The sequence below is a fragment of the Copadichromis virginalis genome, linkage group LG7 (genome assembly GCF_057382275.1).
Source record: "Copadichromis virginalis isolate Kocher_CV1m ecotype Utaka linkage group LG7, C_Virginalis_male_GT1.1, whole genome shotgun sequence".
Classification (NCBI taxonomy): Eukaryota; Metazoa; Chordata; class Actinopteri; order Cichliformes; family Cichlidae; genus Copadichromis; species Copadichromis virginalis.
In genome coordinates, this window is record NC_140624.1 from 15,416,659 (window position 1) to 15,429,644 (window position 12,986).

At 40.6% G+C, this 12,986-nt stretch overlaps 1 protein-coding gene across 1 annotated transcript; it reads left to right on the plus strand.

Moving 5' to 3' along the window:
• Nucleotides 1-117: 117 nt before the first annotated feature.
• Nucleotides 118-11,363, plus strand: LOC146704723 (vesicular glutamate transporter 2.1-like). Its single transcript, XM_085462042.1, has 12 exons — nucleotides 118-694; nucleotides 2,093-2,348; nucleotides 2,750-2,868; nucleotides 3,770-3,884; nucleotides 4,872-4,959; nucleotides 5,156-5,242; nucleotides 5,735-5,877; nucleotides 5,966-6,115; nucleotides 7,589-7,721; nucleotides 7,808-7,918; nucleotides 8,017-8,144; nucleotides 8,493-11,363. The coding sequence occupies exons 1-12, from the start codon at nucleotides 609-611 to the stop codon at nucleotides 8,820-8,822; spliced, it is 1,746 nt and encodes a 581-aa protein (XP_085318168.1). The 5' UTR covers nucleotides 118-608; the 3' UTR covers nucleotides 8,823-11,363.
• Nucleotides 11,364-12,986: the final 1,623 nt, after the last annotated feature.

Here is a 12,986-nt window from a genome sequence, read left to right on the forward strand (position 1 = left end):
AGCTGTTAACAGATCTGAAGTTGTAATTGAATTAGAGGAGACGAGCGGTGGGAGCGGAGGGAGGAGGGGCATTGCGCGGAGCTGCTGACAGGTAGATGAGCTGTGCGCTGTCCGCGGTGCTGAAACATCCTCCAGCTGCACCCACACCGGAGATTCCCCCACCTCAGGTTAGACCTGAGCTCCGATCATCTCCGCCGGCTCAAGCTCTCCACAATCCCACCTCAGTTTCTCAAATAATAGAACAATAAAAAAGGAGGAGAAAAAAATCCAAGTTGTGATCTTCGGTGGTGCCTTTTTCTTATCGCGGGCTGGATCTTAAGATGGCACTGCACGGATTAACATTGCGCAAGGCAAAAGCGGACTTATTTGACTGCTGTTTTGTGACTGTGAAAGCAACCCTTTCAGACTGAACGCCTCTCTCGTCTTTCTCCATTTTTTTTCTGGCGCATCTATTTTATTTTTTAGTTTGTTTCTACTGGACACATGCTTTTCGCTGAAGAGAAATAGGCGCCTTATTTCTGGATTAATATCTTAACAATATGCTTTTTAATGCTGCACTTATATTTGTTATAGTATTGTAGAAATTGTTTTCAGAAGATAATTTGGATATGGAGCCAGGAAAGGAGAAAGCTCTCCCCACCAGTAAAGAGGGGATGAAACAAATGGCAGGAAAGGCCCTCGGGGCTCTGTACAGGTAAGAAATTGTACATCTCTTTTAATCGCAGAATTAGTTTTGGAAGGATCAATTAAAATAGAAAATACGTCCAAATGATTAGATGACACAGACAAAGAAAACGTGCACTGGCTTTGAATGTGCTTATTACTGCATTACAATTATTACAGTTTTTTTTTTTAAAGAAAAAAGGTAAATCTCATCTTTATGAGGTGAATCACGAACAGGGTGCTGAGAGCAGAGTCGTGTGGCCCGAATATTTAAGGATCAGATATTTCCCTGGAGGACGGTCCCCCTCCACCAGCAGCTGTGGGTGTTTTTTAATAATTAATGAAACAGAACGAGTCGTGACACAAGGTCGGAGGATATCTATTACCTCACGTATTCATCTGTATTACTTCAAGATAGATGAACTTCATATCAACTGACTTCCTATATTCTTTAACGGCCACGAAGAGCTGCATGAAACGTGGCTCGGGTGAAACTGATGGCTGACTACAAAGGAAACAGCACCCGTTTAGATTTGGAGCAGGGAAGCAGGATGTGGTGGAATAGAAGCGAATTATTATTTATTTATTTTTTCTTTTTAATTCTCATTGGGAATGCACATAAATTATATTATGGCAGCAAAAACAAATCTTCGACAAGTATTCCAAAAGAAATACGAAGGTTTTAATCTGGGTCTGCATATGTTTTGAACTCTTTTGAGCCTTATTCGTTTATTTGCTGAACCAGAAATGATTTTTAGAAGCTGTAGCACAGAAAAAAAAACGTGACTCAAATCTGTTTGATTTAAGCTGTAGCTAGGCCAGTCATTTCACCGGATGAGGCCTTCGCATGTCAGGGTTTTTAAATCCACCTTAAATTTCGGTGAAAATTCCCGAATTGGAGCCAAAGCGAAATCCCTACACCGGATTTATGGCAGCTAATTAAATATTTAATAAAAAACATATATAGGGCGAAATTTAACTGCAAACAGCGCTGATGCAGATGATACTGCAATGCGGTATGAAGGTCATCTTTTTCTCCTCGATTCCATTCATCCTTTCCTTTCAACAAGTCAAGAAAAAATTATAACAGGATATTTCCCCCCTCATGAAGAGTGTGCAGGCGTTTGGAGGCCTGTGTCAGATTAAAGAATAAATTAGAGCCACTGACAGGGCCTGGAGTTGAAATGAAATTCTCATTCATAAACGCGAAGAAGCAGTGTTGGGTATTTCCAGGGGAATTATTTCTGCTGATCTGGCTTAAAAATCCATTAAAAAAAAAAAATATATATATATATATATTTTTTTAAAAAAAATACTGTTTTCTTTCTTTAAACACAGTATCTGGCTGGTACTTTGTTATCATCCCTTCACGCCGGCTTTGAACATATGAATCACCTAAAAAAATGAGTATTATATAATCGAAATGCAGGAGACTCGAAAAGCGGCAGCAAACAGGTGAAGCGATCGAGCTGACGGAGGATGGGAGACCGCGAGCGGACGAGGAGCGGAAGACGCCCCTGTGTGACTGCACGTGCTTCGGGCTGCCGCGCAGATACATCATCGCTATGCTGAGCGGGCTCGGCTTCTGCATCTCCTTCGGTATCCGGTGTAACTTGGGTGTGGCCATCGTCAGCATGGTCAATAACAGCACAATCCACCAAAACGGGAAGATAATCATCAAAGAGGTGCCTGTAAACCCCGCCTCTTCATTCACCATGAACCCCATCCTGCACCCCACCCTACCCCACCCTCTTATGTGTGATAGGTGGTGAGATAGAACTGAGTCTGTTGTCCCTTTCAAGTGCCTTTCATGTGTTAAACAGAGTAATTAGCAAAATGAGTATAGTTTGCGCTTTTTTGTTGTAAATTTATTGGAAATTGTGATTTAAAAAAAAATCATTTTAGATAATCACAGAGGTCAATTTCACTGCGAAGCATTACATTTTATATACACCTTTCTGCAAATATTTCTCTCCTGTAACACTTACCACTTAGGGAAAAAAACGAAAAAGTGATCTCACTGCGATACACACTACAGCGAATTAAAAGAGACGTAATTTTGTTTTTATTTTTATGTGCCTGAAAGAAAGCGAAATTCAACTGGGACCCGGAGACTGTGGGGATGATTCACGGTTCCTTCTTCTGGGGCTACATAGTTACTCAGATTCCAGGAGGGTACATCTCCTCCAGGCTGGCTGCAAACAGGTAAAACTATACACATTTTTTGAGTTAGGTCTTTGAGGAGATTATATTTAGGAAATATCGGTTTCCTACTGATTTCCCATTGTATCTACGAACAAAAAATGTATAATTTAGTGTGCAGACTTGTTGGCAAACCAGTAGGTTTGGAGAAACCTGCAGATAAACTGGGGATTTGGCTGATGCCCGCCAGGCGTGCCTCCTCATGTTAATGAGCTCCCACGGGACCACCGTGTCTAATCCTTTATGTTCAGAGGCATGGCAACCACACCGGCCAAAGCCCTGTGTGCGAAGTGCTTCTAAGCAAAGATTGTAGCGTGATTTCAACCACCGCGTCCCACTTCTATACCTTATTATTTCATTAGCAGCTGACTGGAAATATAGATAAATATACAAAACGATCATTCTTTAAAAAAAAAAAAAAACGGTTAAACTATCGATCAATATTAGAGCGCAGTGTAGACAGATACTGCAGAAAGAAGGAGATGCAAGGAAAAATAAAGTGCGCTAAGCTCGCAGCATGGGTCCTTATTACATTAACATTACAGGATTGTTAAAACTGAATCTAAATGAATCTTTGAAGAGCTTCATCATACCAAGTCAGCTGAGCCCTCTGACGCCTTCTGCTGCAAACACCTCCTGTCCTCACTCCCCTGGAAACCGAATAACAGCCTGTTGTGTGCGCGCTTTTGTGTGTGGCACCCAATTAGGACTGGTTTGTCTTGATTATGAGTGTTTATTCTTCCACTATATTATAAAAATTTAAAATATAGGATTCAGTCTACTGTTTACTGATATTTGCAGTTGATCAAAAAGATGCAGACCCCACTTTTCTTTTCCTTGAGCCACATACAGATTTCATTTTGATACAAATTTGACAAATAATCTTGTAATGCTGTTTATCCAGAGTTTTTGGTGCTGCCATCGTGCTGACATCTACCCTGAACATGTTCATTCCCTCTGCCGCCCGGGTCCACTACGGATGTGTCATCTTTGTGAGGATATTACAAGGGTTGGTGGAGGTACTGATGCACAATTTGGTTTTGACCTTTAAAACACTCAAGGATGATGCCTCATTATCAAACCAGGAGCTGAGTTTGACCCCTTCCTAATGAAATTGTCCTGACATTCTGTTTTCAGCCAGGTTTTACAGCAATCTTCTGTTTCTATTCAAGCCTGCTGCTCTCTATTTGGATTTCTGCTGAAAAAAAAGGAAGCTCTATTCATTATACTGTACACATATTAGTACACAATCGTCAAACAAAGTAAAACCCTGAATAGCAGGGCTTATGTGTACTGGCTTGCCTGGCTTAGAGAGCTCCATGTTCACATAGAAACACAATGAACAAAAGAGATAAAAACCACTTGATGCGGGCGGCTCCCGCAGCTCAAGAAGGGGAATGATTTCAGAGGGAGAGACGCTATTATTAGTTTGAAGGTCATCTTCTTTTGTTGTTTTGTTTAGCTCCAAACTGTAGTTTCAGTTGCTGCTCATGACCATTCAGAGAGGGAGCTGCCTGCGTTCAGCGCCATGGCTTATTACTACAAATTAAACATTAGCATTTCAGGGTGTCTCCCACTGCAAGCCTCAGCAATTTGTGTCTATCAATAGTTGATTGTATGCCACTTAGTGTGTAATGAAGATTTAATGGGAACAATCCAGGGCTTCTTTTTTTTTTTTTTCATGAAGTGGGCAGTCAGCTTGAATTTGCACTGACTCACACCTAAGCCATTAGTCTCTATTAGAAAGATCAGCTACAATGCATGTCAGTTTGTTTGTTATTAACTGCAATTTGACTTGTAAGTCTCTGGCAAAAAAGAAGAGACGGCGTCAATCAAGCAGAATATATTTTCATTAATTGTGAAAACAGCTACAGTTTTGATGAAATTAGCAAATTAAGCATGTTGTGCTTTTACGCTGTCAAAACAAGTATGTTAAAGCTGGTGGGAAACAATCGCTGTCTGATCTTACTGTTGCTGTAATGTTGTGTTTTTCATTCACCATACAGGGAGTGACTTACCCGGCCTGCCACGGGATCTGGAGTAAATGGGCTCCGCCGCTGGAAAGAAGTCGTCTGGCAACCATCTCGTTTTGTGGTACAAAACAGACACACAAAAGCAAGATTGGCTCGTCATTATCATGCATCATCACGTTACTTTATACACTTGAGTGCAGGTTTAGGGTTACATACCACTGTGCCTAAAAGGTGTGCAAACAAGAAGTGAACACCTTTGTAACTAAATACAAACACAGATCGCTTTCTGCTCAGTCATGACAATTTGTCCTCTTCAGGATCATACGCCGGCGCAGTGATCGCCATGCCTCTGGCTGGGATCCTGGTCCAGTATACTGGATGGTCCTCTGTCTTCTATGTGTATGGTAAGTACTGCTTTATCTGACTGACTTCACCTTAAAAGGACACTCTGTTCCATGTAAAGGTAGAAATAATGTAACAGTTGGGTTTTTTCTTAGCCATAAATGCCATACAGTTCAATTCTGTGCATTTTTCTTGTGCTGCTACAGTCTCATGTGGGCTTATTAGATAAAGTTAGCAAAGTCTACAAAGTCAATGTTATATAACTGACACCGGTGAGTCAGTTCACTGCCTCTCCCATGTCTGTCTATGCATGCAACTATCTAACTAATATATACTCTCTAAACTTCTGAAATAAGCCCAAGCATTATTATGACTAACCCATTAAATCAGATAGTATATATGTTTGTTTTCCATTATTTTGTACAGAATTAACCAAACTTCAGACTTTTGTATTCTGATTTTGACAGCAGCTAAATCTCCGCTTGAATTTTACGTTCTGTGGATCTGTATCATCTGAAGTTTTTTTTAATGACTGATGTGTTTGATTTGTTCAGGAACCTTTGGGATATTTTGGTACATGTTCTGGATTTTGGTGTCCTATGAAAGCCCGGCAGAACATCCAACAATCACCGAGGAGGAGCGCCGTTACATCGAGGAGAGCATTGGCGAAAGTGCCCAGCTCATGGGTGCGATGGAGGTGGGTGCTCAGTCTGTATCTTCTGATTTCTGATGCCACACCAAACACTGCTCAGGCTGATTTAGCATTTGTCACGTTGCTTCAACAGAAATTCAAGACTCCCTGGAGGAAATTCTTCTCTTCTATGCCTGTCTATGCAATCATTGTGGCCAACTTCTGCAGAAGCTGGACCTTTTATCTGCTTCTCATCAGTCAGCCTGCATACTTTGAAGAAGTTTTTGGCTTTGAGATCAGCAAGGTGAGTAAATTTATGCTTCATAAAGTCTATTATTAGGCCTAAAATGTCTCATCTGATCTCACCATCAAATTTCCAAAAAAAAAGATGCTATAATTGCTTCTAAAAAAGGCATAACAGGTCCATTTTGTTGTTATGCCAGCCATCTAATGTCATGTATTTATTCTTAAAGACTAAATGTTTTCATTTTCTAGCTGAACAAAGGTATCCCAACTCCGGAAACCAAAAAGAGGGTTCACCATGCAGCCACTGCAGTGACCCTATGCCTCACCAGTGGGGCTCAACCCATGATTTCAGAACCACAGGGATAAACATACCAAACTGGCCATAACTGAAATTTATTCGAGTAACATAACTGGATGAAAATATTAAAACAGTGTGACAATAATAAAGATTTTGTTTATACTTAGAAACCTACAGAGAATTTTTGGCTTCCTTTAGCTTTTCACCCACAAAGCTGTGGGTGAAAAGCTTAAAATTTCACCCACAGCTTTTACTATTTTAGTTCACTCTCATTATAGTTTTCACTCACAGATGGGCAAAGGTGTTTAAAGCAGCCATAAAGTACTTAAAACATATTATACCCTACTTGGCACATCAACCTCTTTGATTAGATTTCAGCCGCTAACGACTCCCTTTGGCAGCTAAGTAAATAATAACTCAGTTTAAAAGAAAGTTTGGGTCTAAATGGTATAAATGTAATTAAAGCCATGCGGTTTTATTCATATAGCATCAAATCACAACAAAAGTTGCCTCAAGGTGCAACATTTGTTCCTGGTTTCTTTTAAATACTATTGCATTTTAGATTGTATTAATAATTGTCACCCCAGGGTTAAATTAGGCTGGAATGGTAGACCCACGTGTATAATTGTACGTTTAGCTGCTAATACAATGCAGCAGGCTAAACGATATCATCTTAAAAAGTAATATATGAAGAAAGTTTGTTTCTGTTGAACCATTATTATATTTGCTCAACCTCAATGGAAATAATTTCCTAATTTTAAATGTATAACCATGGATTTAAAAAAAAAAGAACAATATAAAACAAAAGATATTTTGTTTTATATTTAAAAAAGAACATATATAAAAATTAAACAATAATTCTGAAGTTTAATGGATATTTACATTTGCAATTTTGGGACAACTTGCTTTAGAAAATGCTGTGATTTGTTGTTTTTACCTGTCCTCATGTGTCATACATGTAAAAAGAAAGCAGCCAGTCTCAAATTACCCCAGTCCTCTGAGCTCCAGCGAGAGTGTAAAGCATCACTCAGGCTGCTCTGACAGATGCAATTCAGGCTGAGGATGAGTTTCTGATATTAATGTGGTGAATTATTGCTGACATGTGATAGAGGAGCCAAGAGGTTACAGCAGAGGCTGAGATTTGCTCTGAGACTGAGAGAATCCCCTTCTTGTTGTGACAGCTGCTCTGCTGCTGTTGGAGCTGCTTCAGAAAAGTATTTGATGCTTTCCCAGGTTGGAATCGTGTCAGCTCTCCCTCACTTGGTCATGACCATCATCGTGCCTTTAGGAGGTCAGCTAGCAGACTACCTGCGAACCCACAACATCATGTCCACCACTACGGTCCGCAAAATCATGAACTGTGGAGGTGAGGTCTTAATCGTGAGATTTTTGTCAGTTCTTTGAAGTACTCCTCATCAGTTCATGACTTAACTCTTTTCCTGCTGTTTTCAGGCTTTGGCATGGAGGCTACTCTTTTACTAGTGGTTGGGTATTCCCACAGTAAGGGGGTGGCCATCTCTTTCTTAGTTCTGGCGGTGGGATTTAGCGGTTTTGCAATATCAGGTGAGTCCTAAAACAACGATGTATTGTTCATATTTGATCCCACCTCAATGTGAATCAGCAGCAGACTCAGGAAGTCTCCTTGTTTCGTTTGGTTGCAGGTTTCAACGTGAACCATCTAGACATCGCCCCTCGCTATGCCAGCATCCTCATGGGCATTTCCAATGGCGTGGGAACACTGTCAGGGATGGTCTGCCCTCTTATAGTGGGAGCAATGACAAAAAACAAGGTGAGTCGTAATCAGGCAACAACAAACATATTTTTGTTTGAGTTTTTAAAGCCCACAGCCATCTCCTGATCCTAGTCTACTGTTTAATAGTGTAATCATTTAAACCTGGATCACAGAGCTTTCCTTACTGTAGCAAACCCTCTCATTATGCCCAAAATATGACCAATCCCCTCTGTGCCTGATCCTTACCCTCATATTTTTATTTACTTAAATGCAAACCACTGGTGCAGTTGTGGCGTATTTGTTCTGCCTAATCTGAGCAAGTTAGAAGAGCACATCTGTTCTATGATATAACCTAAAACTTTACAAAGGGACTCAGCCTGGCTCCAACCTTTGTCCATTTCCCAGACTCGTGAAGAGTGGCAGTATGTCTTCCTCATTGCTTCTCTCGTGCATTACGGAGGCGTGATATTTTACGGGCTCTTCGCATCGGGGGAGAAACAGCCATGGGCTGACCCTGAAGAAACCAGCGAAGAGAAGTGCGGTTTTATAGATGAGGACGAGCTGGCAGAGGAGACGGGCGACATCACCCAGGGATACGGTGCGATGGGAGGTCCGGCTAAAAGCTACGGGGCCACGGGGCAGCTGAACGGAGGCTGGGTGCAGGACTGGGATAAAACGGAGGAATACGTACAGGAGCCAGCGGGAAAGATGTACACCCAGCGCGGCTACTCTTAAACCAGACAGTTGTGGTGAGTCTGCCCACGAAAACAGACTCATCATCACCAGTTGCACAAGCATTATATTAGATGTTTAAATCCATTCTGTATGTTAAAGTAAAAGAAGATTCAAAAGCCACTGTAAAGAAGTAGTTGCAATGCAGAACAATCCTCATTAGAGCCTCATGTTTCTCATCACATGTACCTACAGTAGGGCTTCACTATACAGACAGCAGTCGTACTATTTAGGACCCAAAGCTCATCAATCTACTTGAACAAGACAAGCCAGACGAAACTGCAGTCGACCATCATGTAGGGTCTTTCTCTGAAATACTACTCTGATTGCACTGAAACTATGAAAGTATTCTAAAAACAAGATTCTGTTTCTCAAATATGTTTTATGTACTGTATATACCTGCATACTGTTTCTGTGAGACTATTGTGAATTTTGGGTCGTTGATCTGTGTGAACATTAATATAAAAGGCCATATTTTTCATGGACAGTACCTCTTCAGGGAGACGTCTGCTTGCAAAAAAGGTCTTCTTCTTCTCGAGTGAGGCCTGTAACACATAAGACAAAAATAGCGTGAGTGAAGTTGAACCGTAGAGTTTTAGTGTGTGTTTGTTGCATGACTTTTGCTCAGATCAATGTTTCAGACGCGGCCGCCTCACAGCCACCGATAGTCCTCATTCAGCCTACTTCTTTGTTCTTAGATTCAAGCGTCTCCCGCCATTATAAATAATAAGAGGAATTTTCGTAATCAGGTTCCGGTCGTGACGTGAGACAAATCAAAAAAGTTGTGAAGGCAACTGCTGCTCAGAAAACATTGACTATTGATGTTTGGTGTGCACTGCAATAAATTCTGTGTACCAGCTGCCACCCATTACATTCTGTTTTGTAACGTGACACTGGCTTGCTGTATCTTAACTGTAATTGTTTTTGGAGTCATGTGATGATCAACATTAAGGTGTGTGTTTTAACAAATTACAATTAGTGTCTGGAGATCCCCAGCTTTAGTGCTCATGACGCAGGAGGAATGCACTGCTGTGTATGAACAACCACGTTTTGTGAGCCCCTGGTGTCCCTTGGTTATTGTCATTGTCACCAAAAAGTACTTTATTGACACATTGATATCGTCGCATATGAGTGGACCACATGGATTAATAGATGGCTCTTCCACCTGACTTTATTTGCTGTTTAAACACTTTGATTCATTTTGCTGTATGAAAAATCTGCAAGGATGTTTAAAATATATGAATATTTAAGAATGTTTATGATGACCAAAAGATGCTATTACGGCTTTGTGCCTAAAGATTATGTAAACAGATAAATGTGATTTTATGGCTTCTAATATTGTGTTTAATGAAGAGGTATGTTGATGTCAAAAGGTGTTATAAAAAAATACTCATATCATTTTATAAAAAAAAAAAAAAAGTAATCAAAAAGGTAATTTTTTGTCATTTTTATCTCGTGTGTAAATGGGATGATACATTAGTCCTCATTGACGGGAGACAGACTGCCAAATCGGTTAACCACCAATTCTCCAATCACTGCCAAGCATCTCCTGTTCTCTCCAAGTTTCTCATTAGTAAATCAATGGCAAAGGTCTCTGGGGTCTAGGGGAGAGCACTAGACCCTGTAGCCTGGAAATTGGTAAGAGGCAAGAGATACAGCATTACTAAACTGTTTCATCCATGCACACCACCACCATTTAACATCTTTGCAGAGACTTCTGATTTTAATAAGCTGATGTGGAGTCAGGTTGGGTCTGTTTCAGAGGAAAAAAGATCAGGAAAAAACAAAAAAAGGAAAGGAAAGGTGATGACATTTTAATGTTTGTAATGTGCGGTCTCAGACACACCCATTTCCTTCTCTGCACATTTGAGCTCAACACTGTTCTCTGTAGCACATTAAGGTATTGACCCAGCTCCTTCATTATGTCCAATCACAAGACGAATCAATATTGTTTAGCTCTAGAATTCATTAGCATTTTAAGATAAAAAATGCTCCTGTTTAAAAGATTTAAACAGCACTGATGATTCGCCTTAGTAGTTATTAATGCATTTTTGTTAGAATAAAAAAACATATATATACAGAGCAATAGTAGTCGTAGTCACTGTTTGCAGCTTTAAGGTTGAAAAATATTTATATTGTTGTCATAAAATTTACCTGATAAAACTCAATAAAATAAGTAGCTCTGGTAGGGAAAATTAAAGCATAAAAACATAAAGGAATAAAAATGTACAATGACATTAGAACAAGTGACATATTGATATCTATGGAGATAATCTGTGTAGAGTTGCTGAAAAAAATGCAGATTAGAACAATCAACTCGTACTAAGAAAAATGCTCTAAAGATCAACTTTTTAAAAATATAAACACTGACTCATCTTCTCTTTCTCTTAAGATAAACTGAACAGTAACAGATTTTTTTCTTTTAACTGTTTGCTAAGTAAAGCAAGCAATCTTGATAACTGTGGTAAATAATTCATGTACGTCTCCAGCTTATTGGTGTATAAGACTATGAAAAGCACAAAATAAAAGGAATGACTGACTCCATCATCAGAAGTCTGATCAGCTTCTTGAAGAATGGCAGTGTATGAATTTCCATTGTCCTGTTACTGCAGCACAAGGTGAAAATGTCCTGGGAAAACCTCTGTAGCCTCGTGCACGTGAAACCTTTGGAGCGCTCCTCTTACCCGAAGGGAACGTTCGAAAGGCGTGACGTCTGAAGGGTTGTGTCAAGCACTGGTTTCCTGCCCGTGATGGACATTCAGAGTACAGTAGCCTTTCACCGCCTTAATTGATGGTTGGATCACAGGAAGCAGCTTCATGTCTAAATCATCCCAACTGTCAGGAGGGGGAGCAATTACAATAAATCTCAGTTTCTCCCCTGATTATTCACCCAGCCGAGGAGGGAAACCATTAACCCTCATGCCTGCTTGGCGCACGTTAATTTGACAGAAAACACAATTGTGTCACCACTCACGTGGAACATGTTTTCTCATGCCTAACCAGCCGGAGTCGTCATGGCTGTTACACCAGTGACGTGCCCGTTAGGATGCACAGTAATTGGGCAAAAAGCTTCTGTCAGCATTTCTTTCACAGGTGGAAAGTCTGTCAGCCTTCACCTGCCTGCATCACTGACTCTTTATATTTCTGCAGCATCTCCGGCTCGGTCACTGTGATGTTCGTCTGGTTGTGTAATCCGGAGGGTGAGTGGAGGGGGATTGAGTAGTTGTCAGTCTGTGGGGCAGGTGCACTTTGGCTCCTGGGGGACTGTAATGGGATGAGGCCCAGCCACAATGAGTGTTTGATGACGGGGTTGCACGCCTCCTGTGGGACTCTCCCTGCATGCAATTATCCTCCTGCTCCATCCTCCCGTCTAGTCTGCAGCTCAGACAATTTCTTTTTCCACACTGCATTCTCAATATTTTTTTAGTCCTAACGTATAATTCACATTCCTCATACCCCAAAACATCAGGTATTAATTAAGGCCTAAATTTCAAGGCAGGATTGGAGTAATTACTGTTTTACAACACCCCCCGACATGACAATACACATCCCCGGGGCAAGTGGTTTTTCCACACACCTCCTTCCTCTCTCTTGGTAATTGCTTTATTAATGGAGATCTTGCTGGCTCAAATTGGATTTGCACAAAATAACATGTTATATATCACTACTTTGCACCCACTACAAACCATATGTAATTTGAACATACACACACACAAAAAAAAAGACTGGTGTGTTTCCACCATGACTCCTAAACGTTTAGATATTATATTAAAAAAACGATTTTAAATGAAACCCTCTGCAAAACGGCTTTACAACGGTGTGCTATCATCTCTGCTGTACTTTCCAGTTGTATCCATTAGCATTACATTTGATAGCATTTGCTCTAATGAGTCAGAGAAACGGGGATGCAAAGGTGAGAATTTTCCAGGATGAGAGGAGTAGACAGAGACTGCTACATTTAATTTATCTTTTGTTTTTCACCTTCCACGGAAGTGCAGTCACATTTGAAGCAATCCATCACAGGTCCATCCACTTCCCTACCCCCCACCCCTCCATATCGGATTACACTGACAGCTTCATACACGCTGATATAGTATCAGAAGCAGACAAAGGAAGATAAGATCCAATACGATACTTGTCGTGTTTTGACAAAGCACCGTCAGCTCT

Excerpts from the sequence above, each read along its gene's own strand:
- LOC146704723 (XM_085462042.1), top strand. The coding sequence starts at position 609 with ATGGAGCCAGGAAAGGAGAAAGCTCTCCCCACCAGTAAAGAGGGGATG. Across the intron at positions 5,243-5,734 it reads CTCTGTCTTCTATGTGTATG|GAACCTTTGGGATATTTTGG; the intron begins GTAAGTACTGCT and ends TGATTTGTTCAG. Across the intron at positions 6,116-7,588 it reads TTGGCTTTGAGATCAGCAAG|GTTGGAATCGTGTCAGCTCT; the intron begins GTGAGTAAATTT and ends ATGCTTTCCCAG.